This window comes from Natrix helvetica, assembly GCF_964273705.1.
Source record: "Natrix helvetica genome assembly, chromosome: 1".
In the NCBI taxonomy this organism is placed as follows: Eukaryota; Metazoa; Chordata; class Lepidosauria; order Squamata; family Natricidae; genus Natrix; species Natrix helvetica.
In genome coordinates this window covers 165,219,201-165,237,149 of record NC_138548.1, presented here as the reverse complement: position 1 = coordinate 165,237,149, position 17,949 = coordinate 165,219,201, and the positions used below count along the sequence as shown (strand labels likewise).

At 42.4% G+C, this 17,949-nt stretch overlaps 1 protein-coding gene across 2 annotated transcripts in view; it reads left to right on the top strand.

Annotated features, from left to right (window-relative positions):
* The window catches only part of SP3 (Sp3 transcription factor), a 23,292-nt gene extending 5,343 nt beyond the window's left edge, over positions 1-17,949 (top strand). For both annotated transcript variants that reach the window (XM_081937027.1, XM_081937026.1), the window contains 4 exons: positions 2,338-3,694; positions 15,241-15,433; positions 15,763-15,959; positions 16,215-17,949. In XM_081937027.1, the coding sequence (XP_081793153.1) occupies positions 2,338-3,694; positions 15,241-15,433; positions 15,763-15,959; positions 16,215-16,531 (2,064 nt within the window). In that variant the 3' untranslated portion in view covers positions 16,532-17,949. The remainder of the gene's footprint in view (positions 1-2,337; positions 3,695-15,240; positions 15,434-15,762; positions 15,960-16,214) is intronic.

The following is a 17,949-nucleotide window of genomic DNA, read 5'->3' as shown; positions in this document are numbered from 1 at the left end:
AAAGGAAATATGTCATTCATGTCATATGCATACACCTTCTTACATCTCTTTTTCATATCAACAATTATAGAAGATTATTTTTTTATTTAATTTTGGAATTTCTCGGGGGACCATCTATGTGATGCTATGCACAAGTGCCATATTGCCAGCTCCTGGCACATTAGATGGTGACTTCAAACACTTTGAAAGCTGATGGAATGGATTGCATAAAAGAAAAAAAAATAAGATCTATTCTTGCCAGCAATATTTTGGAACCAATAAGAATTTGTATCTCACACATGTAAGAGTTCTTTCTATTGTTTTTATTGATGAACATAATGAGAAATGTACGGTTGAAATATATTTTTTTACTACATTTTTTTAGTATGTATTTTTTAAATACCTTTTTCACATTCTGAACTTTCAGGAAACGCCAGAGAGAGGGGGGGGGGAAGAGGGAGAGAGAGACGGGGAGAGAGAGAGACGGAGAGAAACTCTGTTCCTTATGCTTCTTTGGCTTTGTACATCAAATATTTTAAAAATAACCATGCAGGAAAATTCATGTAAAGGAAAAGGATAAGCACATTGTAGTTCAGAAGAAACATACACATGTAAGTCCAAGACTAGAAAATCATGTGTTATTTCTAAGGTTGGGCACAGATAATCTTTTTGGAGAGTTACTTAAGTGGGGAATGATTAATAGTGTAAACTGAAAGGAAGATGGTCTTTGAAAACTCAACCCTTTCCTATTTTCAAAATTTCTCCAAAACATTTTAATAGCTAAGTTATAGCGGCTGCATCTTTTACACCCACCTTACATTCTTATAAATGCAACAGCTAGTATTAAGAAAGGACCAAAGATGTTATTGTATATCTATTATAAGTATTAGTATAGCTGTCCTGAAGGTTCCTGAATCATATAATTTCTTAATCTCCAAAACAAATCACTTATCAGTTTTGATGACCATGTATACCTTTTTTTGTTATTCCTCTGATTTGGAAATATTAACACTTTAAAATTGTGAAATTAATGTAAAGGTCAGCATTTCATCGCTTAACATAATTTTTGCTAAGGAGCTATATGTATGTCCAATACAGGTAGTCTTCAACTTACGACCACAATTGAGGCCAAAATTCCTGTTCTTAAGTGAGACAATTAGTGAGTTTTACCCCCATTTACGACCTTGCCACAGTTGATAAGCTAATAACTTGGTTGTTAAGTAAATCTGGCTTCCTGTCAAAAGGTTGCAAAAGGTGATTTACATGACCTTGGGACACAGCGATGGTCATAAGTATGAACCAGTTGCCAAGTGTCTGAATTTTGACCACGTGATTAGGGGATTGTACTGTGAAAAATGGTCATAAGTCACTTTTTTCAGTGCCGTTGTAACTTTGAATGGTCATTAAATGAACTATTGCAAGTCAAGGACTACCTGTATGTATCCATAAAGTTGGAATTGAAAGGGTTTTCTAAAGAGGGAGATTGGCTAAGATACTTTGGGAAAGGCAGTATCCTGATACATGCATATTGTGCAGAATTACTTGATCAGGTCAAACTGTTCAAATCAAAGGTAGTTTCAGAGAAAAGGCCTCTCCTATTTCTTAGTGTAGGCAGTCACAACTTATTAAACCAAGAGATAAATACATTTTGGCCTCCACTTTGGGGCAAATTGTTAGGATGTATCTTGCTAATGATAGTTTCCCTTTTATTTTAATTGAGAAATTATGATTAACAACTTCAGAACCCTACAATTATCAAACTACCCTGAAACTTATGTTTTAATGTTCTAGAGCTGTTAATTATAGTTTTATAGTTTAGCTAAAGTAGGAATTAGTATATAATAGACATCTTTCTAATTATGTTTACTGACACATGTGTAAAAATGAAGAAGCTGAATTGATAGGATTAACTTGTTTGCATCCTGGCATAACAAATCAAAATCTATTTCTTGTTCTTCACTTATTCTAATATATGTATATAAATGCATAATTTCGGAAATAGTTTATTTTAAACAAATGTTTAAACAAACTCCTTATACTGAGTTAACCAAACAGCCGGGGGTGGGGGTGGGGTGGGGATAAAATGCATAAGTTGCTAATGCTCGTTGTAGGTGCTATTCGACAATTAACAGTTCAGAATCTAGATTAATGTAAGGAATTAATAATTATAAAGTAATTAAAGCAACAATGGACAAAAGATTCCTGTGTGTGGAGAACAGCTGAATTTTTAATTTTATTTAACTTTATATGGCATTAAGATTTAACTATTTGGCATACTATGTACATGCAAGTAATGCATTGCTCATCTGTTGTTTGCATAGGCATTTTAATTTGGTTTTTGTTTTTGCTTTTGTTTAGACAGGAGATTTGGCCTCTGTACAGTTAGCAGGAACGCCAAATAGATGGGAGGTGTTGTCTGCTACACCTACAACTATTAAAGATGAAGCTGGCAACATAGTACAGATCCCAGGGGCTGCCGCAGTAACTTCAAGTGGACAATACGTTCTTCCTCTTCAAAGTCTGCAGAATCAGCAGATATTTTCTGTTGCACCTGGTTCGGATTCATCAAATGGTACTGTGTCCAATGTCCAGTATCAAGTAATACCCCAGATACAGACAGCTGATGGTCAGCAGGTTCAGCTTGGTTTTGCAGCCTCTTCCGATAATGGTAGTGTGAATCAAGAAACTGGTCAAATTCAGATCATTCCTGGCTCCAATCAAACCATTATTGCCTCTGGAACATCCTCTAGTAACATTCAGAATATTTTATCACAGACTGGCCAAGTCCAAGGGGTTACAATTGGTGGTTCCTCTTTTCCTGGGCAAGCACAGGTAGTTGCTAATGTTCCTCTTGGACTGCCAGGAAACATCGCATTTGTTCCCATCAATAGCGTTGACCTAGATTCTCTGGGACTAAGTGGTTCTCAAACCATGACTGCAGGCATTAATGCCGATGGACACTTGATAAGCACTGCACAGGCAATGGATAGTTCGGACACTTCTGATAGGACTGCAGAACAGGTTTCTCCTGAAATGACGGAAACAACCACCGATACAGACTTATTTGTGCCAACATCGTCATCCTCACAGCAACTGCCTGTAACCATAGACAATACTAGCATATTAGAACAAAATTCAAACAGTTTGCCCTCCACTAGCGGGCAGGTCCATAGTTCAGATCTTCAGGGAAATTACATCCAAACATCTGTCTCGGAGGAGACACAGGCCCAGAATATTCAGGTCTCAACAGCACAGCCTATTGTACAACATATACAGCTTCAAGAATCTCAACAAACGACGAGTCAGGCTCAGATTGTACAAGGTATTGCGCAACAGACAATCCATGGTGTGCAAGCCGGCCAAAGTATATCACAACAGGCTTTGCAGAATCTTCAGCTTCAGTTGAATCCTGGAACTTTTTTAATCCAGGCACAGACGGTGACCCCATCTGGGCAAATAACTTGGCAAACATTTCAAGTCCAAGGAGTACAGAACTTGCAGAACTTGCAGCTTCAAAATGCTCCTGGCCAACAAATAACGTTGACACCTGTGCAGACCCTCACTCTTGGTCAAGTTGCAGCAGGTGGGGCCTTGACTTCGACACCTGTTAGTCTAAGTACTGCTCAGTTGCCAAACCTACAAACAGTTACAATAAATTCCATAGACTCTGGAGGTATTCAACTGCATCCCGGAGAAAATGCCGACAGTCCTGCAGGTATTGTAAAACTAATGCTTTGAATTATGGTAAAATTAGTCATAATGATTGAAGCATGTAAAACTTGATGTTGCCATTTAGGAAGAAATAAATTATTTCAGCTTCCAAAATATATTTCACTCCATACGGTCTAAAATTCTGGTGCTTTTTCTTGGTTAAATTAATTTGTGATTTGTCAAGCTGATGTTTTTAAAATTATATTTTTCAAATTTTGGATTATTAAGGATTTTTGATACTAGATTTGGATGTATATACTCCATTAGCTGATCTCATTTTTTAAATGTTTAAAACAAAAGCAAGTTGTTAATGGCATAAATTGATTTTAGAACGGAAACACTAAAATTGCTTCTGAAACAGAAAGTCCAGATGTGTTTTTCGCTTAACCTCATTTCATGAAACCACTTGGCAAATGTATTTTGAAAACAACGAGGGGTTTCAAAAACAGTCCTCTGGTGCATGGGCTTGGTAATTATTGTATGGAAAAAAAAGGTAAGGGGAATATGATTTTTAAAAAATGCACTGTGAGGTGCGAAGAAAGTAGATAGATTTCCCCCCTCCCCCCAGTCTCCCTATAATACAAACTATGTCATGAGATGAAGCTCAGTGGTAGAAAATTTGGGCAGGCAATAATAATTGTTACATGTAATAGATACTTGAATTGTGCTATTTTCTTTGCCAGCAGATAGCTTTTTAATTTAATTAATTTTTGTCAATGAAGGCATCAGTTATGGTAGTTATATATTGTATATCCCCAGGATTCTGGAATTCTGGAAATACGTTACGCAGAATAAAAGTGGAAGTGGACCATTGCGCTCATGTCCTCTTTTTGAGCTACATTATTGGCTTCTGTCACAAACAGGATAGAGGACTACATAGTCTTCTCCATAGTGAGGGGAGGAGTATCCAGGATGGGTTGACCTTGTCCTCTCATTGATTGGGCTGAGTCAGATAAGCTCTTTGGGTCACGCCCTGGTCACCAGATACCACCCAGTTATTGACTCAACCCCTCAACGGGCGGCTGTGATCATCCCAAGCTCCTGGAAAATTTTAAAGAAAGGATTGAACTTGATTACATTCGCTGCCTCCCTGCCTGAGTGAGTAACTGGCTCTTGGCTGATTCCCTGGCCGGGAAGAGAGAGAGAGCATGCGCAGCAAGCCCTTCAGGGCAACGTGCAGCCCAGGTCATAAAGAGAGACCTAGGGCACTAATCGAGACCGGGCGAGGGGACGCTCTCCTGGAAGCCCCGGGAAGGCAGTCATGTCGGAGAGGCTCAGCCGGCGCTCGAGCGTTCCGCTGCTCCCCCCGGGGGTCGAGCAGCAAACCGTGGCGTTTGTAAACGCAGCGGAGCGCCCGCGCCTGCCTGTGAGTGCCGGAGAGAGATAACGGCCCACAGGAGCTCGCAAAGCTTGGAAGAGAGCGGAGGAAGCGAGAGAGAGAGCTCTCCAGCAGTAGCAGAAGCCGTGCGGCAGCCCCAAAGGTACAAGCTGCTTCCTTGTGTTCCCAGGGAGAGGAACTTTTTGAATTTGGAGTCGGTGGCCATTTTGGAACCACATGATCCAAGATGGCGGCACCCAGCAGCACAGAGAATGCTCTCAAGCCTCCAGCCTAGCAGCCAGCAGCCCCACCGGAGGAGCAGAGGAGCAGCTAACCAGGTCAGAGACTGCTACAGAGGCTGCTAAAGGAAGAGGAGGAGGCAAGGCAAAGGCAAAGAGAAAGCACGTCTCCTCCAAGGGGGCCAAAGAGGCAGGCTGCAACTCCAAGCCCCCAAAGCCTGGCTCCAAATACGAAAGGCGGAGGCACCAAGCCTTGGAGTGCATTTGCCACAAGGCCAGCAGCAAGAGGGCTACCCCTGGCCAGGAACCTGGGGAAGGATTTCCAGGGATTCTGTCCTGGCAGGACTGCAGATGGGGAACCCCCATACACAGGTGAGGATTCCCTTTGATGCTTCGGGCATCTGGTGGGCTGCACAAGGATGGCAATCACCCCCACGCCCCACAGCAGCGGGACCCTCGCCACAGCCTTTCCCGTCCACACCTGCTGGCACAGGGGCGGGAAAACCACCCACATCACGGATGCCCAACTTCCAGGATATGATGATGCAGGCCTTCCAGCAGTGCATGGCAGCAACCTTTCAGCAGCCACAGATGCAGCCCCAGGCAGCCCCCGTGCAGGGTCTCAGAAGAGCTAGAGACTCAGGAGGAAGATTTTCCAGAATCACCTGCCTCCTCCCAGGGGGACAGCGATTCGGATTCCGAAGAGGGCGAAATCAGAGAAGATAGATTCTCTAAGGATGAAGGCATGCCTCCTCCCAAACCTACCTTCTCCGGATTGTTCCAGTCCTCTTTGTACAAATCCCTTCTGTTCAAGGCCAAGACATCAGCCAAGCTTGGCAACAGGCCAACAGAAGCCCCGGTTCAACCCCAGGGGTTTTCAGCAGAAAACATTTTCAAGGAGCAGGCCATCGAGGCAAACACAGTGCCCACACCCAAGTCTTTCCTAGACTTGATCAAGCGGCAATGGGCCTCTCCCACGGCAGGCCTCATGCCCACTTCCACGAACAAGACCTTCTTCAACGAAGACAGGGACATGGCCCAGGTGCTTTCACAACCCACCATCGACGTGCCTGTCACGGCCCTGCATATGCCTACTAACATGCCAGGGGAACCAGAGGATGCCCTGAAGGCGGAAGACAAAAAAGCTGACCTCACCTTACAGAAGACGCATCAAGCAGCAGCCTGGGCAGTGAGAGCAGCCACCACCGCCTCCTCCTTCAACCGGTCTTCTCTGCTGTGGCTGCAAGACCTGCAGCAGCGAATTCCCATTTCCGATGGCAGGGCCCACCAAGACATCAACAAGCTGGTGGCTACCACCCAATTCTCCTCAGATGCTATCCTAGCTGCAGCCAGGTTTGTCTCCAGGGCAATCGCCTCATCTGTGGCATCTCGCAGGCTGCTTTGGCTGAAGCAGTGGCAAGCGGAAGTACGCCACAAATGGCGCCTGGCATCGGCCCCCTTCACGGGAGAATCCTTCTTTGGAGCAGCCCATTCCTGGTAGAGAACAAGGACAAGTGAAAGGTGCTCCCCACCGTTCACAAGAAGTCCAACTTCAGGGCGGCGCCATACCCTAGACGCCCCAACTCCCGGGGGCAGGATTTTGGGTTCTCCTTCCAGGGTCAGGATTCCTTTAGGGGGTCGGAATTTGGGTACTCGGGCCCCAGGCAGTACCAGGGAGGTTTTTCATCCAGGCAGAGATACCCAGATAGACAGCAGAGGGGCAGGCAGCAGAAGCGGCCCTTTTGAGGAGGCGGAGGAGGAGAAGGTAGGCTCTCCTTCCACAAGAACTAGACCTAGACCTAGCTCACCTCCCATTGGGGGGTGCTTGGCGTACTTCGCCGACTGCTGGGACTTAACCACCTCCAAAAAGTGGGTCCAGAACACCATTCGGTATGGTCTCTCACTCGAGTTCCTCTCCAACCCCCCTGAGTTCATTTTGGAGCTGCCCTGTCTCAAGCAACCCGACCCAGAGGTTGCTGATGCAGGAGGCCATCCAACACCTGTTGGACATCAGAGCCATCCAGCCAGTGCCTCTAGAGTAGCAAGGCCAGGAATATTACTCTATTCTCTTTGTAATTCCTAAGGCCTCGGGCGTCTGGAGAGCGATTCTTGACTTGAAACGTGTGAATTGTTTCATCTGCTATCGGAGGTTTAAGATGAATTCACTGCATTCCATCCTGGAAGGGATTAGGCAGGGAGATTTTCTCACCTTCATAGACCTCACAGAGGCCTACCTGCATACACCCATAGCCCCGGAACACTATAAACATCTCAGGTTCTGCTACCTAGGGCACCACTTCCAGTATCGAGCCCTGCCTTTCAGGTTGTGGTCCGCCCCTCGAGTTTTCACGAAGGTAATGGAGGCATTGGCAGCTCACCTGAGGCAGGTTCTTGTTTGACCACAATGTTATTTAGATGACCTGCTGTTGCAGTCCTTCAAGGGTGCGCTACGGGATCTAGACACTACTATGGCAGTCCTCAGAGACTACAGGTTTTCGGTAAACCTGGCCAAAAGCCACCTTCAACCCTCCACTAGTCTGGTCCAGCTAGGAGCCCTGATAGATACAGAGGCAGACACGGTTTCTCTGTCATCAGAAAGACAACTCTCTCTTAGGCAGCTAGCCGCTCAGGTAGCCAGGGGGCGTAGGGTATCCTTAGCCACACTGTCCAAGCTGCTTGGCATCATGGTGTCTGCCATTGACATTGTCCCTCGGGCTCGGTTCCACACCAGAGACCTCCAATGTTTCCTTTTGCCTTTCCAGCGAAGGCGCATGAGCTGCTCCCAGGCCAAGGTTCTTCTACCCACAGAAGTATCCTGCTCACTGACTTGGTGGACGTCCCCGGCAATCTCCAAGGGCAAGATCTTCAGAACGCTAGACAGGGTGATGGTAACAACAGACGCGAGCTTGTTTGGATGGGGCGCCCATCTGAGGGATCAGATGGTGCAAGGACAATGGAACCAGGCGGAACTGACTCACAACATAAACTGGTTGGAGCTCAGGGCAATCCGCCGGGCCCTCCTTCAATTTCGTCACCTTGTCATGGGCAGCCACATCTTAGTCCTCACAGACAACATCACCACCAAGGCTCATATAAACAGATAGTGGGGGGACCAGATTGAAGGCCCTCATGAAGGAGGCCAAACGACTGGGGCAGTGGGCCGAAAGGAATCTTCTGTCATTGACTGCGGAACATATAACGGGGTGGACAACATCAGAGCCGACTGGCTCTGCCGGACTGAGGTGGACAATTCAGAGTGGAGGCTGCAGCCGGCAGTATTCGAGGAAGTGGCAAGGCACTTCGGACGCCCAAAGGTATCAGACATGGGGGGGGGGCGGAGGGGGTGGACACTCTCCGATGCCCATGGCCCCGGGGGCTCCTCTATTCCTATCCACCATTATCCCTGATTCCCAAGGTCATACAGAAAATCCTGCGGGAGGGGGGGAGGTGGTGGTGATTGCCCCACACTGGCCCAGGAGTCCTTGGTTTGCCGATCTCCAATCTCTCGGTGGACACGACCTGGAGGATCCCCCAGGAGAGGATCTCCCTCAGTCAGGGATCGCTGGAGCACCCGGACCCTCAGTGGCTTCAGTTGACCACTTGGTGCTTGAGCAGAGCTTCCTGATGGAAGGCCACTTCTTCCCCAGGGTGATACAGACTATTCAGGAGGCTCACAGACCTTCCACGGAGCTCATTTATGGCACTACATGGCGTGCCTTTTCAATAAGCTGCAGCTCCAGGGGCCACAATCCGGTTCAAGCCACGATCCTGCAGGTTCTAGACTTCCTTCAGGTGGGCCTGGACAGAGGGTTAGTTCCCAACACGATTAGGGGACAGATCTCAGCCATCTCATCTGTAATTCTGTGCGGTAGGTCTCAAGACCTTGACTCACCACCCCATGGTCAGGTGATTTCTCAAGGGGGCATCCAATCTTAAGCCACCTCCGGTACACAGGTACCCCTCCTGGGACTTGTATAAGGTGTTGGACGCTTTGACAGGCCTTCCTTTTGAACCCGTGTGAACTGTGTCTCTTAAGTTTTTGACTCTTAAAGTGGCCTTTCTGGTGGCCATCACCTCAGCCAGGCGGATATCCGAACTACAGGCTCTGTCGGCCAGGGAGGATCTTGCATGTTCCACCAGGACAGGGTGGTACTAAGATTGGACCCCTCCTTCATCCCTAAGGTGTGCTCCTGCTTCCATTGCTCACAGGAATTTATGTTGCTCAATTTCTGCCCGGACCCCTCTCACCCGTTAGAGAGGAAGTGGCACACCCTAGATGTAAGGAGTGCTCTGAGGATTTACCTCAGAAGAACCCGGCCGAACATGAAGTCTGAAGCCCTGTTTGTCTCCTTCTAGCCAGGATCCCTGGGGAACAAGGTGATATCCACCACCATTGGCAGGTGCTTACGAACCTGTATTGTTACCGCCTACCAAGCACGGGATCTGCAAACACCAAGCTCTATTACAGCACATTCCACATGAAGCACGGCCACCTCAACAGCCTCGGCCACCCAGGCCTCATTGACTGAGATCTATAGGGCAGCTATGTGGTCTTCCCCCTCACCATTCATGAGGAACTACAAGCTGGACTCCTTTGCCTCTGCAGAGGCTTCATTCGGGCGTAGGGTGTTGCAGACTCTGCACAGGGCGGAGGTGAGGCCTCACCAGGCATAAGGTTTGTGCGAGCTCTTAACATGGGTAACCCTCCCTAGGGACGTGTAAGCTTTGGTATGTCCCATCCTGGATACTCCTCCCCTCACTATGGAGAAAGGGCATTGGTACTTATCTGATACGCCTCAGGGGATATCCAGCCCCTCCCTGATATGGTTATGTAACATGAGCGTTATGTTTGATGGTTGAGCTGTTCTGCTGAAGAAAGAAATAAAGGTTGAAACTAAGATAAAGTCTGGAATAGGTGACATAGCGAGTCGGATAAAGTTCTTCGCCGATAACTGGGTGGTACCTGGTGACCAGGGCGTGGCCCAAAGAGCTTATCTGACTCAGCCTAATCAATGAGAGGACAAGGTCAACCCATCCTGGAAACTCCTCCCCCACTATGAGAAGAGACGTATCAGGTAAGTGCCATCGCCCTTTTTCATCTGATTATGCTGCATTCTCATTTAAGACAGAATAATCTTTTTTATCTGGAGAGTTACATGCCACATATTTTAATTATGGACTATGTGTGCACACTTGACCCTGGGAAAGAGGAGATGGATGGATGGATGGATGGATGGATCTATTTCATTGGTGGTAATAATTTATTCCTCTTAAGAGGTAACATTAGGACTTTCCCAGCAACCCACCAATCACCTAGTTTGCTGCTACCAATCTCCTGTTCAGCTGTTGTTGAATTGTAGCACTTTGGAAGAGGATGCTATGTCTTAACTTGATAATCTTGTAGGATAGTGCACCTGTAAAAAGAAATTGCAATATAAGTTCCAATGTCAACAATAATATGGGCTATAACCAACTGTAGGCCAGAAGAAGCAGACATGAAAACTATTAGAAAGGTACAAGGTGTATATATATATATATTTGACCTCTCCCATCCTTTTCCAGATTTCCCTTTACTGAAATTTTGTCTATTTCTTTCGAGTCTGCAAGTTTGGGTTTACTTCATAAGGAAGCAATAAACACAAATATGAAAGTGCTTTGGGGAATGGGGAAATGAGGGCGGTGAAATCCATCTTAAAATAAGATTAAACTTTTTTCCCCCCATAGGAATACATATAAGGATATTTTTTCTTTTTTGAGAAGATTGCATGAAGAAAGAAGTCACTATCTTTGACCATGTTTCCTTAATATATTTTTAGTTGCTTGACTTCTGATTGGTACTGATACAAATAAACCATTATAATTGTCATTCTATTTAGTCCTTCCTTGTTCCCTGTTTAAAAGATTGGAGTCCAGGGGGCAGGAGATAAGGATGTGCAGATTCTCCATCTCTTAGTCCTATGGGCCATTATTTGGAAGCCTGAAACTGAAGAATGTGTGGTTAGAAACAGGATTATTGATTAACCTAATTGACTAAAAAGCTTTCAAAAACACACTTTTTAAATAACTGCACAAAGCCAGTTGGGTGACCTTGGGCTAGTCAGTTTCTCTCAGCCCTAGGAAGAAGGCAGTGGCAAACTGTTTCTGAAAAACCTTGCCAAGAAAACAGCAGGGACTTGTCCAGGCAGTTTCTGAGATTTGGACATGATTGAACAGAAGAAAAACATTGTACACCTACCTAAAAAAAATCTGAGTGATATCCAGTTAGGATCATTACTTAAAAAAACAGACATGTTCCCCCTCTCCCTTGTAGCCCTTCTGTGTCCAAACCTCTTCTAGAATATTGGTGGGATATCTGCAACAGATTTAGGACTTACAGGGGGAGAGAGGATGAATAATGCCTTTCCTGGTTCAGGGGATATTTTTTATCAGTATTGATAGCTGCTGACATATTTGCATACTGTCATTAAAAAGATAGTTGAGCTTTTAAAATTATATTCTAAGAGAAACTAAAAGACAAGGAAGCAAAGTATTCATACAGTATTTGGAATGGTAGCCAGTAATTATTAATTAATAAATGTTCCTTATATTGACATATGACTGTCATTTATAATATAACTTTTTCATGCAGGCTGAATTTTAATGGGATTCTCACTGTTTGAACAGTTTGCCTTCATCCTCCAAAATTTTATCAATCATGTCTGACAGCTGAGGAGACCAAATGAATTTTCACCTGAAATAGTCCTTTGGCAAACATGACTTTGTGTAATTGTTACATTTTAGATCCATTTTTCTCTTCCGATGATGAATATATTTTTTGTTTTAATGAAAATGTATTTATATATTCAGTAATTTTGTACAAATGCATTCGATTTTAATGAGTTAGCATTTAGTAGTAAAATAATCTAGGAAAGGGCTCAAATTTGTGGGAGATCCATGTATGTCTCTTGCTAGTTGAAATTTTAATGCTTTTTTTTCTTGATTAAAGTTTTTTAATCTAAAAGATGTTCATCAGAAAAGTATAGGTAGGCATTGATGACTTATAAAGAGAAGCTTCTTCAGAACTGAGTAGGTGGCCTCAATACATCTTCCTTTGCAACTCAGAGATGGAGGGGATGGAAAGAGGCATATGTCCATTTCCTACTGGCTTTTTCTTTTCTTTTCTTTTTTACAATGAGACAGAAGTTACAATAGAGGCACCTGGGAGTTGTAGCTGAGCAAAGCTGCCCCTGTGTTTGCTTGATAGTTTGGGAACCCTTTTAACCAAATTTAGAAGCTTGAAGTGCAGTTTGATTGAGAACTACAATAGAGGTGCATTGTATGTACTCTTGTGCATGTTTCCGTTATATAGTGGTTCTTGTTCATCTTTGGAGTTGAGTAATATTTTATTTTATTTATTAAATTTATTTGCCATCCATCTCCCTCTGGGGCCATTCTGGACAGCTTACAATGGCAGAATGTAAAATTATAAAAAATGTAAATGTAACAGTACTATAGTAAACACTGAAACGATACAAATAAATTACAGCAAAATGAACTAAAAAGATGGGTGGAGAGGGAGCGGGATGTGTAGGGGTCTGCTGTTAGTCTAATAGCCACCTCCATGAGGTCCCCAGGCCAATTGGCAAAGCCAGATCTTCAGGCTCTCATAGAAAGGCAAGAGGGTGGGGGCAGGCCTCATACCAGTGGGCAGGATGTTCCAGAGGGCCAGCACTACGGCAGAGAAGGCTCTTCTCCTGGATCCTGCCAGCTGGAGTTCCTTGACTGCTGAAATCTGCAGCAGGCGTCCTGCTGGCGTGAGTGGGATGGGCCTGTCCTAGTGGGATGAGATGGTTCATCAAGTAACCTGGACCCTTGACAAGGAGGACTTGAAATGTCATAACCAAACCCTTGAACTGCACCAGGAAACAAACCGGCAGCCAATGCAGCTCATGCAGCAGTGTTGTAACATGGGCCATTCTAGGAGCTCCGAAGTCTGCTCATGCTGCCACACTCTGCACTAGTTGTGCATTGCAGTAATCCAGTAGGGCTATAGTGACTGAGTGCAGGCAGTCCTGATTTAGGGAAGGCTGCAACTGGTGCAGAAACCAAAGTTGTGCAAACCAAAGTTCTCCTAGCCACACCTTCCACCTGCTCTTTAAGCAGAAGACATGGGTCCAGGAGAACCCCATAGTTGCTAACTGGGCCTGACAGGTGTAGTGCAACCCCATCCAGAACGAAAGATGTCAGAAACCCAGTTCTTGATGCTCCATGTACCCAAAGCCACTCAGCCTTGTTAAGGTCATCCTAACTTATTGTTCTGCATTCAGGCTCCAACAGTCTCCAAGACCTATGACAGGATAATGACAGCCTCACTTGGGTCCCCAGGGATGGAGATATAAAGTTGAATATCACCAGCATATTGTTGATATTTCAATCCATTGTGACAGATGATCTCACTCTTATAAATGGATCAATATTATATTATTTGATTTTATATTTTCCTCAACATCAAACTTTAATACCAATGACAAATTATAAAATGTGTTCTGTAGGAAAATCTCTCTCTGTGTGCATGCGCTACCGGTAAATATCTTATTGAAAAATATTTTCGGTTCTTCTTTGTACTGAATATGAAATTTTTTCCAGCAAGCACTATAATTTGTGTTACTTAAACAAATATCAACGGCATTTAGGTTATCTTTGTTTTTACAAGTTATGCTTGCAACACTTTACAGATTTATAGCGTTAACCTTCCTCAACAGAAGTTCTTCATAGATACATATGTTGTATTGCAGCAACTGAAGGCTATTAAATGTCAGGGTAAATTAAGTGTATTAAATATTCTTTATACCACTAGTGAATATAGAGATGGATATTATTAGACAAATATAGGCTAATCATAGTAGTTTGAATGCTAAAGCTGTATTACAAATGTAATGTAGGTGAATACCTAGAGATTTTTTTTTAAAAAAAAACCTTTGTATTTAATTGATATTGGCTCTGTTTCTTTTGAAAGCTAGCCCTTGGCATTTAAGGAGTTTTTTTCTTCTTCCTTTGGCATATTAGAATGTCATCTTTCCTTGGCCTGGCTTTGCTGTGTCTGGGAAGAATGCTGCTTCCATATATAGGCTTCTTAAGGCTTCCCATTCAGAGTAAATGGAAGAGCTAACACTCAACACATCAGGACTGGCAAAGCATTATGCTGAGCTTTCATTTCAAGATGTGGAGGGAAGGGCAGTTAAATAGTTGCGGCCAGCTAGAGCTGATCTAAGAACGGGAAGCATACGTTTTTGAATGGATTTGAAGGTTGTTGACTTGAGCATTGGTGCAGCCATCCCACTTCTACATGTAGCTTCAGAATCTCTCCAGCAGATGTACTATTATTATACTGGTTCACAACTATCAATTATTTGTTTGAATTTCTCAATCTTTGCCATTTTTTGATGTGTTTTTAATGTGTCAGTTTATCATTATCATTAGCTGGTATCAAACATCTGCTTGAGCTGTTTAGACAACTACACATCAGTGAAGCTCCCAGCCCAAGAGAATAATTTGCAAGGGTTTGGTGGGTGTTTTTTTTTTTTGAAAGCATTCTTCAAACATCATTTTCACCTTTTAAAATCTTCTCTCTAGTTTCAACAGAATTCTTTTACATATTTCATTGAAAATCCCTTTTTTTTGAAAAATAAAGGTTACTTTTTTGCTTTCTAGCTAGAAAAAATGGTTGGTTTTGTTTGCAACATTTTTAATAGTATTTTTAAAAACATACTTAGTTGATTTGACACCTGAGGCTAGATGTGCATTTTCAGTAAAGAATGGCTACCGTAGTTCTTACAGCTATGAATAAAATTACATAAATTGTTGCCTGGCATTCTGAGATTGGAATTGATTGATTGATAAGATAGGATAAACAGATAACATTGCAAAGCTTAAGACCTTAAGACAGTTTTCTCCTTTCTGTGTAATGGGACTGACTGTTGATCTGTAATATTCTCCCCCTCCCCCTCCCTTTAGATATTAGGATTAAAGAAGAGGAGCCTGATCCAGAAGAATGGCAGCTTGGTGGTGATTCTACACTGAATACCAATGACCTGACACATTTGCGGGTGCAGGTGGTGGATGAAGAAGGGGACCAGCCGCATCAAGAAGGAAAAAGATTGCGAAGGGTAGCTTGCACTTGCCCCAATTGTAAAGAAGGTGGTGGAAGGTATGCATTCCGTGTCTCATTGTGTAGCAAATGGCCTTAAAATAAATGAGGTAAAAGTGAGAGTGATCATTAAATTGAGCACCTGTATCTGTGGGAAATCTGTGCATCTTGTTCTTTCGGTGCCAATGGGGAAGTGACAGATTGAAGGATGTGGCATTAGATTCCGCTGTGACAGCTCATGCTGCTCCTCAGCTAGTTAATGCCCTTGATCACTATACATCTATGCTGAGGTACATGAATGTGTTTTCTTACAGTTCAGTATAATATGCAACATGTTTTGATGATGTCAGTGTTTCGAGTAACGTTTGTTTCATTGCATGTTTTAACAGAGGCACCAATTTGGGAAAGAAGAAACAACACATCTGTCACATACCAGGATGTGGGAAAGTCTATGGAAAAACATCACATTTGAGAGCTCATCTTCGTTGGCATTCTGGAGAGCGTCCATTTATTTGTACGTGGATGTTTTGTGGAAAAAGATTTACCCGTAGTGATGAGCTACAGCGACACAGGAGAACACATACAGGTGACCAATTCTTTTTTTTTTTACTTATTTCTTTTGGCGTATGGGGTGGGAAATTAAAGCACCGGATAATCGTTAAAAATCTCACTTAACCATTGCTACTGATTTCTAAACATCTATAGCAATGCTTATAAATCGTATGTGCTTTTCTATTTAAAGAAGAGGAGGAGCTTTTCAAGTGTTTCAAATTTCAGCCGTGTTAAAGTTATATTTGCGTTGGTGTGAAAGAAAAAAACCCTTTTTTTATATGTTGACCAGGTGAAAAGAAATTCGTCTGTCCAGAATGTTCCAAGCGCTTCATGAGAAGTGATCATCTTGCCAAACACATTAAAACCCATCAAAATAAAAAAGCTATTCATGCTAGCAGTACAGTGCTTGCATCGGTCGAAGCAACACCAGAGGATACTTTGATTACTGCAGGCGGAACAACGCTTATCCTTGCTAATATTCAACAAGGTTCTGTTTCAGGGATAGGAACTGTTAATACATCTGGCACCAGCAATCAAGATATTCTTACCAATGCTGAAATACCTTTACAGCTTGTTACCGTTTCCGGAAATGAGACAATGGAATAAATATACACAAAATACCTATTAATTGTGGTTATTTTTATACAGTAGTGAGAAGAATATTGTTCCTAAGTTCTTAGATATCTTTTTATTGATGTGCAAAAATTTTTGGATTGACAGTAACTTGGTTATACATGACACTGAAATGCCTTACTTTGTATGATATTCCATAGTATATTAAAATGGTAAAATTGCATGAGTTTTGTAGGTACTTTTGGAATCTAGAAGAGATTAAATTTTACCAACTTGTATAAAAAGAAATTTAACAATGGAAATGGTAGTCTAATCAAATGCATCAATCCTTTGTGGTTTAGTGTAAAAATGAGAACATGTTGGTATTTATCTATTGTAAGATAAAAGTTGATTGGTGAAAAGAAATCATGTTATGATAAAAGAAATTTTGTAATTTTCTTGACTGGAATTTTTATTATGCATAACTGACAAATCAAGTTTCCAAGCAAATGTTTCATTGTACAGGCTTTACTTAGCTCATCAAGTTGTCATTTTGAAGCTAATTATTTTAATTAGGTTAACTATGTACAATATTTTAAGCATTACTCTTGTAAGATTTTGAAAATTACATTTTAACATGGAGCTCTAGGGATAGTCACCTTTTAAATCCTGTTGAAAAGCCATGTTTAAAGTTTAATTTTGCCAAAATAATGTCTTGTTAATAATATTCTTTAAGTAACTAATTTGGGCAATATAACTGATGTTTAAAATTATTCAAGGCTTAAATAAAAATAAGTTGCTGCATTTTGGGTGATGAAACAAAAATAAAGATACCCTTTTCTTGAATATTGGAGGACCAAAAATTAAGGGTATCCATGTCAATTTTTGCAATTTTTATCTAACTTTGTCTCCAAATACATCTGTCTGCCAGGGCCTTAAAAGCCATCATGTAAATTATCAGTAAAAAAAGACACATAAGCACTCAGACACACACACACACATATACAAATAATAGAAAATCATTTCCATAGGGACAATAGTCCATATTAATATTAGTGATAGTGGAATAAGGGTTTTACAACGCTTTTTTCTGCCAAGCTTTGGTTAGTTGAGCTGCATTTAAATATCCACATCTTTCCTTTATGCTTCCCTTAAATTGTATGTATCCAGTACATTTAACTGATAAACATATATGTTTTTTATTAAGCTGATTTTTTTTATTTTTTAATTACTGTTTATATTTTCAACTATAAAAAAATGTACACTCTTAATTTGCATAGCCAAGTCTGTAAGTGCTCTACCCGTTTTACAAAAAAAAAGTACAATAATTGCAACAGTTCACTATTTACAAACATTTGGAAAATCTGTTCATTTGTTCAAACCACCTCAAATTTAAAGGCTACCTTATTGTACGTTTAAAGTGTATTATAACAGTGTGGTAGTTAATAAAACACTATTTTTTTTCCTTTTGA